The sequence below is a fragment of the Ambystoma mexicanum genome, chromosome 9, assembly GCF_040938575.1.
Source record: "Ambystoma mexicanum isolate Mex_15411 chromosome 9, UKY_AmexF1_1, whole genome shotgun sequence".
Classification (NCBI taxonomy): domain Eukaryota; kingdom Metazoa; phylum Chordata; class Amphibia; order Caudata; family Ambystomatidae; genus Ambystoma; species Ambystoma mexicanum.
In genome coordinates, this window is record NC_090931.1 from 621998181 (window position 1) to 622017658 (window position 19478).

Below are 19478 nucleotides of genomic sequence, written 5' to 3' on the forward strand. Positions count from 1 at the left end.
GCCAATCCTTGGGCAACCAGGGAAATGCTGAACTACCACAAACGAAATACACAGGCCCCCCTACATACAGAGGCCTGTTCTCTCCAGTCAATTTTACAATGTTCATACAACCTTCAAAATCTCCCATTGGCCGAGTGCCATTTCTTTGTACACAAAAGGGGACTGAATCAGGGCTATGATTTATAGAGTAGGAAGGAGGCATGGCGTCCTTATTGCCTATCGGAGCCATTTTAAAAGAAATTAGAGTTTGAAAGGGAAGAGATAGTTTATCAGACGGCCTAATAGAAGCAACATTAGGTTTACTTCTATTTGCAAAAAAGCGAGCATCCCAGGGGAGTCAATTCACGTTTCTCTAAATCATTTAAATTAGTTCCATCAAAGTTCCCTGAGATGCTATCATTCCAATGGCCAAAGAATAGTGCTCTAAGAGAGGCATAGCAAGCAGTCGTTAAAGGTAAAGGGTGAATATACCATCCTAGCCCCTTGTTCCCATGTTGCGGTAAATGAGTGCAAATCCAACAATTACTCTTATTAAAAATGGCATGTGTTGCATTCATTACTATCATTAAAGTGTTATTATGATACTTTCATCTATGCTGGGAGTCTCTAGGTGACAGAGTGTGAAGGTGTACAGAGGGAGTCAAAGCAGTAAGTACAATCTCAATTGGCAGTAGAGGCTTTAGAGGGTAAATTTCTTCGAAGTACCAAAGTCCCACAGCAGTGATTACACAAATACCAATTATTATTAACACAACACAGCAATACGTTTTCGGGGCCCAGGCACATTGTTCGTTGTCCAAGTTGGTCACCCCCCCTATTTACAAGTCCAGTGCGGGGAGCAGCGGTGGAGGTGGCAGGCATTGCAGTTTCTCAATCGACGACCCCAATGTTCGTTGCTGGCGACACTACGGTCGCGCAACTTCTTAGTCCTTCCCAACCCTAGCCAGCAGAATCCCTTTTTTTTTCCTTTTGTTCGAAAGGAACTTTCTTTTACAAGAGAAAACTTTCAATCACTTCTTCTTTCCAAATGCACGGAAAGACCCGTGCCCTAGTTCTATTTTCTTCGTCGAAGGTCGTACCTGGTGGTACCCAAGACTGTTTGATCCGGAAACAAGGTAACGTCACTTCCTGGGGGAAGCGATGTATCGGAGGCGACGGAAGTCACAGAACTTGAAACAGTGTTTTCCGGAAGTGACTTTTTCAAAGAGTGCAGAGATTAAATGGACTGTTCCCCAAGCTCCACGAGCTCAGGGAATTTCTCCGACGGACTTACAGAGCTGTTTGCTACTCCAGGATCAGAGATTGTAGCATCAGCGAGGGGTTTTGCTTCTTCTGTAACGTGTGGAGTCGGGTGAGGAAGTTTCTTGACATGCGTTGCGTGGATCCAGTGTTTTTTCCCAGCCACCCGCACTGCTGTCCGAGTGACCAACAGCACCTGGTAGGGTCCCCTCCAGCGAGGAGCGAGACAGGAAGACCTTTCGTAGGCCTTCACTAGGACCCAACTTCCAGGCTGAATTTCGTGTCCTGGGCCCGTGAACCGCACAGGTAAAGTCGATTGAACCTGATGATAAATGAAATACAGGTTTTTAGTCAACTGGTTGCAATAGTCTACAAGCAATACATTTTCCACCTCCCTCAGGGCTTTAGGCTTCGGAAGACCCCAAATGTTAGCATGTCTCCCCATCACTACCTCAAATGGAGAAAGCCCGGTCTTAGTTTGAGGTGTGGTACGCATGGCTAATAATACAATAGGTAAGGCATCTGGCCATTTCAATTTGGTGTCGGCACATGTTTTTGCAAGCTTATTCTTTAAGATACCGTTATGTCTCTCTACCAACCCAGCACTTTGAGGATGTCTAGCTGAGTGAAATCGTTTTTCAATATGTAACGCTGTGCATATTTGCAAAATTACTGCTGCAACAAAATGGGGACCATTTTACGACCAAACTACCCTTGGAAGCCCAAATCGTGGGAAGAATTCTTTTACCATAGTCTTTGCAGTGGTCATGGCAGTAGCATCTTTAACGGGGAAAGCCTCGAATAATTTACTAAAAGCACAAATAATCACAAGAACATATTTTAGATTGTTACACCGTTCCATCTCAATAAAATCAAAGTGGATGACCTCGAAGGGAACAGAAGGGGGCCCAAAGCTACCCCTTGGAGTTACTGTCCCCTTCCCTACATTGTGCTGTAAGCAAATCATACAATTCTGAACATGTCGCAGTGCAGTCTTCAAAATGTTATCATTCACCCAGACTTGTTCTAGCATCTTCGTGATCTGGTGAGCACACACATGCGTAGGACCGTGTGCCATCGTAACCATTGCCAGCACATATGAATCAGGGAGCAACCATTTTCCTTCAGATGTATCCACCCAACACCCATCATCATCCAGTTTCCCCATTCCTTCGGCCCACCTTTTAGACTCTTCTAATGTGGCATCAGTTTGAATATCTCGCACAGACCCAATACCCTCATCCATTACATAGGCATCTTCTGTTTCCCTTAGAGCATACATGTCTGCGCTAAGGTCTGTAGCCGTTTGCCTGGCTATCTGGTCAGCAAAAGCGTTCCCTTTTCCCACATCATCTTTGACCTTACGATGTGCTGCACATTTCATGATCGCTAACTGCCTAGGGAGTGAGAGTGCCGAGAGCAATTGCACTATCAGGGGACCATGCTGGATCTTGGTCCCATGTGAGGTTAGGAACCCTCTTTCCGACCAGAGCCTCCCAAAGTTGTGAGCCACCCCAAAGGCGTACTGGCTATCAGTATATACGTTTACTATACGCCCTCCGGAGAGTTCACAAGCTCGGGTCAACGCTATAATCTCTGCGGCTTGCGCGGAGTTATGCGAAATTCTCTTAGTTTCAACAACCGTACTCAACGTAGTAACTGCGTAAGCAGCAGTAGATGTACCATCTGGAAGTTTGAAGCAGGAGCCATCACAAAACAGTTCCCCTTCTGCATTGTCCAAAGGAGTATCTATAAGATCTATCCTGCCCTTTGTTTCTTGTTCGGTGGTATACAGGCAGTCATGTCATTTTTCGTCACTTCAAACAGTATTTTGCGGGAGAGGTAGAAGTTCAGCCGGATTAAGAACACAACACCTCTTAATTTGAATGTGAGGGCAAACAGAATTAATTCATACCTTGTTAGCAATGCAGAGGTGAGGTGTTGCGTTTTGGTTTTATTCAATAGAACATCTACAGAGTGAGGTACCATCAAAATTAAATCATGGCCTAGGACCATTCCCTCACTCTGTTTTACAGACGCGGCAGCAGCAGCGACAGCTCGCAAACATCTTGGCAAAGCGCATGCAACAGGATCAAGGGTGGAGGAGTAGTAGCCGCACGGCCTATTCTTCCCTCCGTGTTCCAGCGTTAACACAGCCAAAGCACTTCCATCACATTCATGCACAAACAACACAAAGGCCTTGTCATAATTTGGAGTACCCAGAACCTGTGCAGAGCATAACGCGGTTTTGAGAAGCTCAAATGTTCGTTGATGTTCCGATTTCCATGGCAGTGGCAGAGAAATGCCCTTCTTCGTCAAAGCCAACATCGGTTTTATCACTAGTGAAAAGTTCGGGATCCACAACCTACAGTAAGAAGCCATACCTATTAAGGCTCTGACTTCCTTCTGTGTATTTGGAACAGACATGCCAGAAATGTGTTTTATTCTTTCAGGTGTCAATCTTCTCCCCTCCTTTGACAGGAGGTAGCCTAAATAGGCGACCTCCTGACAACAATATTGAAATTTTTTGAGTGAAACTTTATGACCATTTTTAGCTAGATGAACAAGCAACAGTACAGTGCCTTCCTTACAAGCACTTTCAGAATATGGAGCCAAAAGCAAATCATCGACGTACTGAACCAGTGTACAAGTAGGTGGCAATTCAAGGGTGTCAAGCTGCTCTTTCAAAGTTCTACTATAAATGCTTGGACTTTCAGTATACCCTTGAGGTGCCCGAGTAAATGTAAATGAGCGTCCTCCCAAGGTGAACGCGAACAAATATCTACTCTCCTTGTGTATAGGAATGCTAAAGAAAGCATTTTTTAAATCCACAAACCTAAAGTGCGTAGCTGTAGCAGAGATCATTGTTAGTATTGTTGTTACGTCAGGCACAATTGGAAATTGTGGGGCGACAACTTTGTTAATAGCACGAATATCAATTATGAACCGGTATGGGATTGCATTGTCACCTTTCTTGTATACAGGCAAAATCGGGCTGTTACATAAACTACCTGCAATCTCCTCAATCACCCCTCGATGCACAAAATCGGAGACATGCACTTCAAAGCACGCTCGCCCTCAACTGATATTTTATACTGCGGAATACGTGGTAATTTAACTCCATGTTTCAAAACTATTTTGACGGGCTCAATCTCTAGTACCCCGACATCATTGTGGTCAACTGCCCATAAACATTCCGGAACAACGCTAAACTCAGGAGGCAATGGTCGAATCAGAAACTGAGAATTGGGAAGTTGCTGTGGTGAAACCGTCAGTCGTCCTCCATCAGAGGAACAATGCATTACTGTATTCAATTTCTTCAACAGATTTAACCCCAGCAAATTCTCTCCACAGTTCGAAGTCAGAAGGAAGGGACAATGGTCCCTAAAGGGACCCAAAGAGACAGACACCGGTGAAGAAACCGGACAAACAATTGGTATACCAGAAAACCCTACAGAAACATTTGTTTGCCCTGACAGTGGAATGTTTGGAACCCGGGAATGATCAATGGAGCACTTCTGTGCTCCAGTGTCTATGAAAAACTGGTGTTTCCTATTCTCCTCTAACAATTCAACGTAGGGACCTTTCTGATTAACGGGAATGGGTGAAGGTTCCAAACCCTGCTTCGGGCAGTCCTAACGAAATAGAATGTCGTCGGAAGGAAGCTCTTCAGAAAGGTAGGCAGCAGAAGGGTGATCAAATATGTTTCTTGCGTCCACACTCGAAGTCTGATTTTCCCGTGAAAAAGGTTGCTGAGGATCTTGTGAAAACTGACCTCTATCAGGGCCCCCTGCTCCAGGGCGACTTCTAGGTCATCTACCCATACTCCCAAACACATTGTTTGACCTTTGTCGAAGGACGGGGCACTGTGCTCGCCAATGACCTTCCTGGCGGCAATAGGCACATTGATTAATATTTACAGAACCCAAAGGAGCGTTTCCTTTTGGGACATACTGACCTCTGGGCTGTGTCGTACCTCCTCTGGGGTTTCTAACAATTTGTTGTAACAATACTTTAGTCTTCAGATCTCCTTTCCTCTTCTCTATTTTCTCCTTTTCATTATTAACACAGTTCTCATAATACTGAGCCATGTGCAAAACTTCAGATTGAGATTTCGCCTGCCAAGCGCTCTCAGAGGACATAATCTGTGACTGGATGTCGGGCAACAATCCACGTGCAAATTTGTCCACGAACAACCTTTTCCCAGACTCTGTACCCAAGTCCTGTCCACTGAAGTCAGAAAATACCTGTTCGAATCTATTAAAGAATTTGGTGGCGCCTTCAGTTTTTCCTTGAACACAGGCCGTAAGCTTGTTCTAAATAATTATTTTCTCTGGAATTATACTTTTTAATTTTGCGACAATTCTATCAGGCAAAGTAAGTATTACCTGAGGTGGTTTCTCACCAGCTGGTCTTTCCCCATCAAACCTGGTCATGTTAGCCCACGTATCTCCCAACCCTGGCACATCGTCTATTGTCCGAATCTGCTTCCATAAATCTACGGGTAGGAGTACAGGGAATAGCAAGTCAATATCCCTTAAGGTGAACACAGAGGTCTGCAAAACGAACTCTATCTCTTTGTAAAACCCTGTCGGGTATTTCTTGATATCGGGAATTGATTACCTAATAGTGTTCACTTCCTGTCGTGAAAACGGGACGTGAACATACTGCGATATATAATGCGCAGGGATATCCACAGTGGGTGCACCAGTCCCAGCGTTAGCAGGAATCTCAACCTTTGGGACAAATGTCGGAGGAACCTCTCTCATAGGCAACTGAGATATAGGTAACTCCGACCGCTTACTAAGCAACAGAGCCAGGTCGAGCGCTAAGGCAGTCGAAGAAGTGTCGGGCGAAAAAGCCCTTTTACAAATCCCCAATAACTCTATAGGACAACTAACCTTCTTCCTTACACATTCTTCCTGCAGGTACTGTACCATTACCTGAATCACCTTCCTTTGCATTTCTACTGTATACTGACTATACATGTCATATACTTCATCTGGCGGAATCGATGAATCCGAGATCCATCGAATCGCATCTTTGGTACAAATTTGTACTTCCTCAGGTGCCGATCTACAACACGGAAGGAACCATTTCTGCACATACATACTGTCGTCTTCATCATCCTCATCTCGTGATTTTTCAAAGTCCCTCCTATACTCAAACAATCTTTCAACATGACCATGTACTTTCTTCTCTGTGTCCCTCGAAAGCGCCAAAGTATTTAGATCCCTCACCCCTTGTGGGAGATCCGAATTTTGTAATCTACCCTACATCACACATAAATGAGTCCCCAAACCTTCGATAAAAACATTTTTCTCGGGAAAACTGTTCAAATTTGATAATGTGGAAAAAACATTAACTTGATCATCTTTCTCCATACAGTGCTTAACCCATGCAAACAAATCCCATTTCTTATCTGCAGAAACAGTATTACGAGTGACAATCTTTGACCCCGCACCCTGATCAACTTTAGTCAATACGGAACCACTCGGGAGCGGAGGTGCGGGCAAATTCAATAAGGGTGCAACTATCGGCACGGGAGGAAGGGGTGGTACGATAGGTGGAGGAACAACAACCAGAGGACTAGGAACAATAGGTTGTACAGGGGGAACAGGAATAACAGCAGGAACAACAGCAGGAATGGGCAGAGCACCTGGGAGAGGATCATACGGAGGTGGCGCAGAGGCACCAGGCCTGCGTTTGTTTAACAATTTTTCAATAAATTCTTCAGAAACATGGAAATCTTTAGAGGGATACATTTTCTGGATTCCGAGTGAAAAAGCCCTATCCATATTTTTAACTGACTCTGAATGTTTTTCCTTATCATATAACAACGCCTTTTCGGCATTTGTTTTATGACGGCGTGCATGTTTATCCCTACTTTTAAGCTGCTGCAATGCTTCTTTTTTCCAATTCTGCAAAACATCAAAGGCTGCAGGTCGGGCCTTCTTTTTAAGCAAGACCGATTCTAGGTATTCAATACAGGGGATCTCAAAACTACCATTGAGTGGCCACTGAAATTCGGAGGCATGTCTGGTTTGTCTGTGCCAAATATCATTAAATATTATACTTCCAATGCCATACTTACAGTACATAGTACATGCCGGCGACCCCTCCTGTGGTGCCGGGCGGCTAAATTCCAAAGATTGTCGATCGCTGCGGTACAGAGCCCTAAAGCAGCTAGACAATTTCCCAGGCATTTCACAAAAAATTGCTGTTACCTGGTCAATAATTGTGTCTGCAGATACAATACTCCAAATTCAAATTATCAGGGTTAAATTAAGAGCCGGGTCACGACTGTCATGATCACTGTTTCCAAGGAGCCAGGACCAGCCCAACGTCCTTGGAAGGAGGCCCCTAACCCTAATCCTAGGCACCAGCCGGTCCCTACTGGGACCTTTTGGACCCTGTCCTGGCGCCGGTGGCACCAGGCTCATCAAAACCATCGGTCCCGGCACTGGAAGCGGCGGGCTCATAATTGATGTGAAAGTGCTTGGGTGGACTTACCTGCAGCAGACCATGCTGCTTACTTACCAGCCACTTAGAAGCCCTCTGTGAACAGGAACTACTTTCTTACCTGGGTGGGGCAGCTCCACTCCCTGGATACAGCACTGGAACTCTTCTGGAAACTGGTACTCTTTTCTTACCTAGGCGGGGCCGTGGAAGAAGATGCCTCATCACTCCAAGGCTATTTAAACCACACCCGATAGATGAAACGTGCTTCGCGTTATTCTGCATCTGCAGCAGAACGCTCACCGAGTCTGTTCCAGCCTTTCCTCTTTCGATCCTGAACCTGCAAGAATTATACTTACCATTCCTGTATCCAGTCAACATCAGCACCTGCAAAAGACAAGAAACAACAGGTTAGCAAGACAAACTTTACACACAGTGCTTTCTCACCTGATCCATCAGCAGCGGCCGTGTCTTCACGCTGCACTTTCGCCTGCAAAGACAAAAGCATTGTTATACTTACTGGCACGCCGTGAATTCCGGATTTCTTCATTCTGCATCGCCGCCTGTGAAGACAAAGTATAGTTAAAACTTACTAGCATTCCGCTGACTCCAGCGCTGCAAACCAACATCTGAAAGACAAAAGAAAAAGACATTAAGCAGGTATTTACTCACGCCCATCACGCTCGTCGCAATAAAACGCCTGCAAATACTCCGGCGTCTCTTTAACACGAACTAAGCTGCAAGGAAAGAGACAGTTAGAGCGCTTGCCATACTTACGAATTTCCAGGCGCTTCACTCCATCTTCCATCCCAAGAGTCCTGCAATACATAAGGAAAAGCATTATACAGAGTCTTCAATATTAACGTGCCACGCATTTAAAGACTATAAAGACAAAAGGTGTCCAGAAACTCACCGCTCGTGCAGATAACGACGGTAACCATCCTCTGAATTCAAGAGGCCAATGTTTCACCAGTAAAGGAACTGGCAACGGCACCCTGCACCAGACCAGATGGAGAGCCCAGCATTCACCTATCTAAGGTGAGCACGTTGACCTGGGGGGGCTCTACAGAAAAGCGGGGAAGAGAGGGAGAGAGAGAGAGGGACATTCAACAACCCAGGCCATTAACCCCCATATTCTTTCACCTGCAGAAACCTCACTCTTCGAGTTCGACACACAGTGCGAAGAGGTTCGACCCCAGAAGCCAATCGAGTCCTGCACATCACTTTTCGAGTCACAGACACCTTCCTGCCAAGACCCGCGCCTCCGTGGGAATCAGGTGAGCGTTACAGAACGCGAAGCCACCCACCACAAAACTCCTACCCAGGCGCAATGGAAACCTCAGACACTGATCAACTAGCCCAGTTGCTCGGAGAATTAAGAGCTGAAGTACATGCAGCTCGTCAGGAAACTAACTCTCTAAGAAGAGAACTGATAATTTCCAAAGAGCGAACTGAGGACCTCTCTAGGCAGTTGCTACAAAGGCAGGCAGGACAGACACCTTTGCCCGCTCCAGGAGGAAGTTATCCTTCTGCATCATCTTTAAATCCAGTGCAAATCAATCTGCCCAGTAATGTGCCCTTGGCTCCGCCCGAACGCTTTTCTGGTGATCCAAAGAAATTCGCGGTGTTCATCAACCAGTGCCGCTTACACTTCTTATGTCGACCAGCTGCTTTCCCAACAGACCAGACCAAGGTGGCTTTCGTGCTTTCTTATCTCAGTGGCAGCGCCGCAGATTGGTCGATCCCTTTAGTCATCCAGGATGATCCGGTTTTACATGATTTCCAGGCCTTCCAGTCCAGCATGGAGAAACTGTTCGCAAGACATGCACAAGGGCAGGCCTTGGACAATGAACTTCTTTCATTACGACAGGGTAATCAAGACCTCTTGACTTATATAGCCTCATTCAACAGACTTATAGTGGAAACTCAATGGCCCGAGGATAAGAGAATAACGCTTTTCTACAGAGGCCTGCGTGGAGAGCTCAAGGATGTGTTAGCTCAAGTTGTGAATCCTCCACAAGAATGCTCAGACTATATTGACTTAGTTGTCCAATTGGACCACAGACTACAGAACAGGAAGGCAGATCATTCCAAATTTGATACCCGAGTGTTTTCTAAACCACAAACCTCTACTAGGGGAGCTGACACGGTGGAACCCATGCAAATAGGGGGCATGAAAGGATCTTTAACCCAGAAAGAGCGGGAAAGAAGAAGGCAGCTGCAATTATGCCTCTATTGCGGAAACTCAGGACACTTTCTTCGGGACTGTCCAGTGAAACCAGCTAAGAAGGCTGTAGGAGCCGCGGATACCTGTACCACAAATTCTGAGCAGGGAAACGACCTAGCCCGACAAGAGTAGAGGTCCTCTTGCCGAGCGTTAAGATCTGTCCCGTGACCTCGCATTTCGTGGTACCCATGGTCCTCATTAGTCCTGAACGTCCGGATCGTTTGCATGTAATTGAAGCTTACATCGACAGTGGAGCAATCGGTAATTATGTGGACCGTGAAATGGTATCAAGGATGAATCTACCCCTTGTCCCTAAGGCTGTAAAAGACGTCATTACTACTGTGGATGGCACGGAGATAGCCTCCGGACCAGTAACGCATGCCACCCAAGAAGTGACGCTAGTGAGTCAAGATGGACACCGGGAGAGAATCGTGTTTGATGTGATCAAGGCTCCTCATTTCCAGATCATTCTGGGAATCCCTTGGTTAGAGAAGCACAATCCTCAGATCGATTGGCGAGCAAAGACGGTTCAGTTTCTAGAATGTTTTACCACTTGTTATCCTAGGCCTGATGTTTCACTGGCGGCAATCTCTTCGGAGGAGGTTCCCAAATTGCCTCCCGAATACCAGGAATTCCAAGACGTCTTCCGGAAGGATCAAGCTAACACCCTGCCTCCTCATAGGTCTTACGACTGTCAAATAGATTTGATACCCGGAACAACTCCTCCTTGCAGCAGGATTTATGCCCTCACCGAGCCAGAGAATCTTCACCTCAGACAATATTTGGACCAATACCTAGCTAACGGGTTTATCCGTCCTTCAAAATCTCCAGCTTCATCGGCTTTGTTCTTCGTTCCGAAAAAGGAAGGAGACCTTAGGACTTGCATAGATTATCGCGCCCTGAATCAAATCACTGTTAAAAACAGATACCCGTTACCTTTGATCCCTGAACTCCTGGACCAAGTCAAAGACGCATATATATATACAAAATTGGATCTCAGAGGAGCCTACCACTTGGTACGGATAAAAGAGGGCGATGAATGGAAAACGGCCTTCCGCACCAAGTACGGGCTATTCGAATATCAAGTGATGCCCTTTGGACTTTGTAACGCTCCTGCCACTTTCCAATATTTTATGAACGATGTCCTTAGAGAACTCATAGACGTGTGTGTTGTTGTCTACATTGATGACATCCTTGTCTATTCATCATCCGAAGAGGAACACCAGAGACACGTTAAAAAGGTTCTTGAGAGATTGCGTCAACATAATCCTTTTGCTAAGCTTGAAAAATGGGTTTTCAACGTAACTGAAGTCGAGTTCCTGGGATTCATATTGTCACCTAACGGAGTCCATATGGATTCAAAGAAAGTCGATGCAATCATCAAGTGGCCATCACCAACCTCTGTAAAAGGAGTTCAAAGCATGTTAGGCTTCGCTAACTTTTACCGCAGATTTATTCCTGAATTTTCTCGGATAGTCCAGCTCATCACCGCTCTGTTAAAAAAGAACAAACGTTTTGAGTGGTCTTCTGAAGCAGAACAAGCTTTTCAGGACTTAAAAGCTAAATTCATTTCTGCACCTGTTCTAAAACATCCTCGCCCAGAACTCCCCTACATCATGGAAACGGATGCTTCTAGTCTTGCTATGGGGGCAGTTTTATCACGTAGAGATCCGGTCACACACCAGTTACACCCTGTAGCCTTTTGGTCCCGCAAGTTTTCGGCTCCCGAGATCAACTATTCAATTACAGACAAGGAACTTTTAGCTATCAGATCGGCCTTTAAAGCATGGCGGCATTATCTTTTAGGAGCCAGACACACAGTCACCGTAATGACTGATCACCGCAATTTACAATATCTAAAGACGGCCAAAGCTCAGTCTTCCAGACAGCTTCGCTGGGCTCTGTTTCTGGCTGAATTTGACTTTATAATTACTTATCGACCAGGCAGTAAGAACGGAAAAGCAGATGCCCTCTCCCGGATGGGAGTAGATGAACATTTGATCAATCCAGAACCAATACCCATAATCCCAGAACAAAGGATTTTGGGTTTGGTCAGCACTCAATCTTTTGAAGACATCAAGACCACGGTTAAATCACTCCTAACTCCGGCCGATTTGCAGGACTGGCAATTAAAGGGAAAAGAATTCTCAGTGGATCAAGACCTACCATATTTCCGAGGACGATTGCACTTGCCCTGTGAGAAAATACAAAAACAAGTAATCTACTGTTATCACGACTCTCTAATGGAGGGTCACCCTGGCATTACCAAAACCATGGAAAAGATTAAAAGACATTTCTGGTGGCCATCATGGAAAAAGGATATTAGAGACTTTGTAATCTCCTGTGGTGTGTGTGCCCAGAATAAAAGTCAGAAGCAGAAACCAGCCGGCCTATTACAGCCACTAGACATCCCTCCCTGTCCATGGCATACCTTGTCCATGGATTTTATCACGGACTTACCTCCATGCTCGGGGTATACTACCATTTTAGTAGTCGTGGATCTATTCTCCAAGATGGCTCACTTCATTCCCCTGAAGGGTCTACCTTCAGCCTCAGTATTGGCCCGAGAATTCTTGGAAAACATTGTTCGCTTACACGGTTTTCCCTTGGTTTTAGTCTCCGATAGGAGAAGTCAATTCATCTCCCACTTCTGGCGCAGTTGCTGTCGTCTAGCCCAAATTGATGTAAGACTTTCGACCAGTCACCATCCCCAAACTGACGGACAAACCGAAAGGACAAATCAGACACTAGAACAATATCTACGTTGCATGCACCAACAAACTGAAAACCCCTGGAAGGATATTCTTTGGATCGCTGAATACGCTTACAACAATTCGACTCATTCTGGAACCGGGAAGACTCCTTTTTTCCTATTATACGGACACCATCCTAGAACCTCCAACCTGGATCCTCCCCAAGAATTTGAAGCACCGGCTGTGGATCACTTGCACTCGTAGATCACCTGTGCTTTTAAGGAAGCCACTGCCCATCTGCAAAGAGCTAAAGCTCAATTCAAAAAAGGAGCAGATCGACACCATAAAGAGGCCCCTCACTACGCTGTAGGAGATCAGGTATGGTTATCCACTAAGCACCTGCCTCTAAAAGGACCCCGCACCTTCATCCCGAGATACCTTGGACCCTATCTCATATCTGCCATAATTAATCCGGTGGCTGTCAAATTGGAATTACCTACGCATATGAAAATACATCCAGTATTCCATGTCTCCTTATTAAAACCAGTACAACCAGAAACCCGATTGACTGAACTTCCAGAACCGGTTTTAGTAGATGGAGGACTTGAATTCGAAGTGAAGAGCATCCTAGACTCCAAAATCTCCAAATCTAAGTTATATTATCTGGTTGATTGGAAAGGATACGGCCCCCAGGAGAGGTCTTGGGAACCCTCAGAATATGTCCACGCACCTCGTCTGGTCAAGAAATTCCATCTGAATCACCCCAACAAGCCAAAACCCCCGGAGAAGACACGCTTAGGAGGGGCCTTGAGGGGGGATGCTGTCATGATCACTGTTTCCAAGGAGCCAGGACCAGCCCAACGTCCTTGGAAGCAGGCCCCTAACCCTAATCCTAGGCACCAGCCGGTCCCTACTGGGACCTTTTGGACCCTGTCCTGGCGCCGGTGGCACCAGGCTCATCAAAACCATCGGTCCCGGCACTGGAAGCGCCGGGCTCATAATTGGTGTGAAAGTGCTTGGGTGGACTTATCTGCAGCAGACCATGCTGCTTACTTACCAGCCACTTAGAAGCCCTCTGTGAACAGGAACTACTTTCTTACCTGGGTGGGGCAGCTCCACTCCCTGGATACAGCACTGGAACTCTTCTGGAAACTGGAACTCTTTTCTTACCTAGGCGGGGCCGTGGAAGAAGACGCCTCATCACTCCAACGCTATTTAAACCACACCCGATAGATGAAACGTGCTTCGCGTTATTCTGCATCTGCAGCAGAACGCTCACCGAGTCTGTTCCAGCCTTTCCTCTTTCGATCCTGAACCTGCAAGAATTATACTTACCATTCCTGTATCCAGTCAACATCAGCACCTGCAAAAGACAAGAAACAACAGGTTACCAAGACAAACTTTACACACAGTGCTTTCTCACCTGATCCATCAGCAGCGGCCGTGTCTTCACGCTGCACTTTCGCCTGCAAAGACAAAAGCATTGTTATACTTACCGGCACGCCGTGAATTCCGGATTTCTTCATTCTGCATCGCCGCCTGTGAAGACAAAGTATAGTTAAAACTTACTAGCATTCCGCTGACTCCGGCGCTGCAAACCAACATCTGAAAGACAAAAGAAAAAGACATTAAGCAGGTATTTACTCACGCCCATCACGCTCGTCGCAATAAAATGCCTGCGAATACTCCGGCGTCTCTTTAACACGAACTAAGCTGCAAGGAAAGAGACAGTTAGAGCGCTTGCCATACTTACGAATTTCCAGGCGCTTCACTCCATCTTCCATCCCAAGAGTCCTGCAATACATAAGGAAAAGCATTATACAGAGTCTTCAATATTAACGTGCCACGCATTTAAAGACTATAAAGACAAAAGGTGTCCAGAAACTCACCGCTCGTGCAGATAACAACGGTAACCATCCTCTGAATTCAAGAGGCCAATGTTTCACCAGTGAAGGAACTGGCAACGGCACCCTGCACCAGAAGCAGATGGAGAGCCCAGCATTCACCTATCTAAGGTGAGCACGTTGACCTGGGGGGGCTCTACAGAAAAGCGGGGAAGAGAGGGAGAGAGAGAGAGAGGGACATTCAACAACCCAGGCCATTAACCCCCATATTCTTTCACCTGCAGAAACCTCACTCTTCGAGTTCGACACACAGTGCGAAGAGGTTCGACCCCAGAAGCCAATCGAGTCCTGCAGATCACTTTTCGAGTCACAGACACCTTCCTGCCAAGACCCGCGCCTCTGTGGGAATCAGGTGAGCGTTACACGACTACACCTGACCAAACCTAAGGAGGACCGTACGGTTTACCAAAGAACTTACCTAACGAATTTTACCTTGTGTTCAGTGGTTTCGACAAATCTGCCCGCCTCAAAAATGGACCCTCGTCAAGATGCCGTGTCAGACCACATGACTATCGCCCAAGGATCGGATTGTGCAGCGCTGCCGAGGTATCGCGTCTCGTTCGGTCGGGCCCGCAGTATCACACCGTCCAATCCCGGTTCGATAGTCTGCGTCAACCTTCAATGATCCGGCATCAATCTTGAGGGTCCCTATTCGGGCGCCAACTGTGAAAACATAAAAATAATATGAGGCCGGAAAGCCCAAAAGAAAGACACCAACACAGGTTACAAAGAACATACAAGTGCTTTATTTAAAAGCTACACCAGTTACCAAAGTCAATTGACAAATGGATAGCTATTCGGCTCTCAGAGTAACGTAACGAACTTCAACGAAGGTTCGATGCATTAGTAAGAGAGACCGTACATTGGAATACTTGGGTCTTTTATATGATTTTTCCAGCCCTTGGCCAACCCTCTCGCGGGTTAACCATTCTAGGGATCAGGCCTAAGGGTTCCTAGCCAGGTCAATCCTATAATTCATGCATTTTGATTAGTTTCGCTGATACAGTTGTACATTTACACATAGGTCAGCAATAGGACAAGGTCTCAGTTCGCGACCCCGACAAGTGGCCTGCAGGCATATTAATTATTCGTGTGTACGGAGGTCACAACGGCCAGGATCTTACTCAGAATGTCATTCGACCTCCATTTTGATGTTCAGGGTGACTTCAACATTTACAAGAGAACCTAAAATGGCGGCTTAATCCAAGATGGCAACTTACATTACTTTCTCTAAGGTCAAGACCTTGCCGCGGAGTTTATTCGCATATGATGTTTTAGATAACTTGGCGTAGGCCAATATACATACAATTGCTGTGATAGGAGGCATAATATTGTTTCAATTCCGACATCATGACAACGCCTAATAAATAGGCTAGTTTCCAACACTAGACCGCACCACCTTCCTAGGCCACACCTCCACAATAAACAACAAGCCTTCAACTAGGCCACGCATGTGCACTTCACCACTCCTCAATAGACGATACCTCTTCAATAAAGTACTGCTAGGTCACACTGCCACAATATACCACATCTCTTCACTGGACCATTCCAGGCCAATACGTCAAAGATCCTCACCAGACCACTTCCCTACTGGACCATACCATTTGAATAGATATATATATATATATGATTCCCTAGCAGACACCTCAATAAACTGCATTGCCTCAATAGATTACATCTCTTCCTTCATATTACACCGCTTTAATAGGCACTACTTTCTTATTAAATCACAACTCCTCAATACACCACACACCTTGACTAGGCTACACCTCTCCAGCCGAGTTGCATCTCGCCACTCAACCGCTCCTTCTTATCAAGTCACAGCTCTTCAGTGTTTCGCACCTCTTGACTAGACCACACCTTCCCAGTAGACCACACCTTTCAACAGTCTGCCCTTCCTCATTTCTCATTTGACCACCTTACTCATTTGAAAAGGCCTCAAACGAGAACACACCTTTTAACAATATCACACCTGCTAATTGTACCACAGCTCCCCACTTGGCAGTGAGTAAAATAGCTCAGTAAGTGAGTCACTCACCGCTGAGATTTATTTACCAGTTGTAGGCTGCGGGTTCAATTCCCAACAAGGGCAGCATTTGTGCTTTCGAAGTCAATAAAATGAGTCCCAGTTATGATCGAATAATCACAACTGTATATGAAAGGTTCTAAGCAGCGCACTGGCTGCAACTGCCACATTCAATACAAGGAACAATGATGTTTGTTTTTTTAAAGTGTGTCATGACGGATTCCTCCTGCTTCTTAGTAGTGTGGTAATACATGTTACTACCCAATTTAATGTTCCTTGATTTATCAACCTCAAACGAATGGCGGGCTCAGTGAGCCACGTGTTGGCACACATTTCATCCATGGGCTAGCCACTCAGATAGACCAATCCTGTGTAGGAAAGGAACTCAGAATGATGCATGTGCTCTACTTTTTAATGTATGTAGTTTTTTATTTGTTTCTTTTGTGTGTGCACATTTTCATCAACCAGTGCATGGTGCAATTTGAACACCAGAATTAAAATTGCAAATGCAATATTATAGGTAAACGATTAAAAAACACCACCACACTAAGACCGATACAGTGTTATAAACTGTTAAAAACAAAAAAAGCCTTAACTGCCAGGAGCTGTAGTTGATTGGGAGGTTGATGGGGAAGCAGTGAATGGGTTCTAGGCATTCTTTGTCCACTCTACAGAGTTTCCTGGAGTTGGAGTTGATAGGGACGATGATGGGAAAGCAGTGAATGGGTTCTAAGCATTCTTTGTCCGCTGCAAGGAGTTCCCGGGAGTTGTAGTTGATAGGGACGATGATGGGGAAGCAGTGAATGGGTTCTAAGCATTCTTTGTCCGCTGCAAGGAGTTCCCGGGAGTTGTAGTTGATAGGGACGATGATGGGGAAGCAGTGAATGGGTTCTAGGCATTCTTTGTCCACTCTACAGAGTTTCCTGGAGTTGCAGTTCATAGGGACGATGATGGGAAAGCAGTGAATGGGTTCTAAGCATTCTTTGTCCGCTGCAAGGAGTTCCCGGGAGTTGTAGTTGATAGGGACGATGATGGAGAAGCAGTGAATGGGTTCTAGGCATTATGTGTCTGCTGAAATGAGTTTCCGGGAGTTGCAGTTGATAGGGGTGATGATGAGGAAGCAGTGAATGGGTTCTAGGCCTTCTTTATCCACTGTAAGGAGTTCCCGGGAGTTGTAGTTGATAGGGACGATGAAGGGGAAGCAGTGAATGGGTTCTAGGCATTCATTGTCCACTCTACAGAGTTTCAGGGAGTTGCAGTTGATAGGGGTGATGAAGGGGAAGCAGTGAATGGGTGCTAGGCATAAGGTGTGTGGATCCTTGATGTCCTGGCACCATCAGATATAATCCATTGTTGTACCAGATAATTGAAGGTGATGATGCGTTGAAGGCCTTTCAGCTAGAGATCGTATCTGGCAGGTGTATTTGAAATGGGAAATGATCAATACACCCACAACACAAAAAGATTGAAGTCTACACAAGCCTCTTGTCTTAAACACACTTTCTCTTCTTACAGATTTCCACCAGAATGCCATGGGCAGTAGAAATCCCACTGGGTCTGACCTCAGCACGGACCTCCCAGCTTCACCAACGGCAGAAGATCAGGAAGGAGAGGTGCGTTTCATCACCACTGCACCAACCTTGACCCTACTCAACCATCACCCCTTGCTCGAGGAGTTTCTGCATGAGACCCTCATGAGAAAGGAGCACCTGGAGCAAGGACCTTTCCTTACTGGTGGACTTGACAAAGGCGTCGATGTAAATGTCCAACCTGACCTGGTAACATGGGGGCCACGTGGACCTGATGTCAACTTGGCACATCAAGACAATTTCCCAGGGATCTCAGAGTTCAAAGGCCTGCCATGGTCATCACCTGCAACCACTATAGACCTGGAGACCTCTATGCTTCCACTGATTGGAAACACCATGGCAACAGAGACAGAAATTGCATCCGGAACTGTAAGGAGATCATTCACCACTAACGCGACGCCCAAGTCTGAGTTGTCATCAATGCACCCAAGTGACCTGCCACCAGACAGCAGTTCCGCCTCTTCCAACACTGAGAGTTATTCTACTGGAGCAATTGACTTTTCCCAAGCTGGAACGCAGAACCCTAGTCAGGTTCTGGTCAGCGCGGTGAGCAGGATCACACCAACCTCAGACCAGGCCTCAAGAGGAGCAGTCTCCTCAGGACTGCAGGGCCAGACAGAGGCACAAGAAAGAAATCCTGCCACCTATGCCTTCACCGTTCCATCACCAGCATCCTCATCTGAGGACGACGAAGACACCACCACCACCACCATCACAACCACAGTGCAAGTGCCAGGTGAGTGCAGCAGAAATGCAATGGCCAAGGGTTCATGCTTGAGTTCAGGAGCCTTTATGTGAATGTGTATTTCAGTGACATCGACCTGTGTATATGATTTGCGTTCTCAGTCGCCTTATCGGTAGACAGGCACTTCACTAAATAGCAGCTTCCGCATTGCAAAAGGCAAGGGAAGGCCCCTTGAACTCATTGGCATCCCGCAGGTTCCAATCACCATTGACCTTTGGGACGTCAGAGGCAACTCACCTACTCCTTCTGTCATTGTTCCCATACACTTCAATGGAATCTCACTCATTTCGCATTCAAGGCTAGGATGAGATGTGGTCCAGCTGCTATGTAGCTGGCGGTGCAACCAGGAGACCCGATTTCTAAGTGCAACCTCCCCATTTGCCCATACATGTGATTGCGAGCATTTGCCTTCATCTCATGATGTCTATGTCACATTATGCGCCAAACTGAAAGCTCACCAGTTGTAAGAAAGTGGTCTCTGGGAGCATTTCTCGAGAGTGAATGGGCATTAGCTGAACTCCCACAATAGCCTTATCCTTTTTCCAGGCAGTGTACTTCAAAAAGCCTCATTGAAATACTGTTTGACTCATCACAAC

At 46.1% G+C, this 19478-nt stretch overlaps 1 protein-coding gene across 3 annotated transcripts in view; it reads left to right on the plus strand.

The window, feature by feature from the left end:
- SEZ6 (seizure related 6 homolog) overlaps positions 1–19478 on the plus strand; it is a 1141307-nt gene that overhangs the window by 491292 nt on the left and 630537 nt on the right. For all 3 annotated transcript variants that reach the window (XR_011274646.1, XM_069615298.1, XM_069615299.1), the window contains exon 2: positions 18064–18873. Coding sequence is in view for 2 of the 3 variants with exons in the window: in XM_069615298.1 (XP_069471399.1) it covers positions 18064–18873 (810 nt within the window). In the remaining variant the exon portion in view is untranslated. The remainder of the gene's footprint in view (positions 1–18063; positions 18874–19478) is intronic.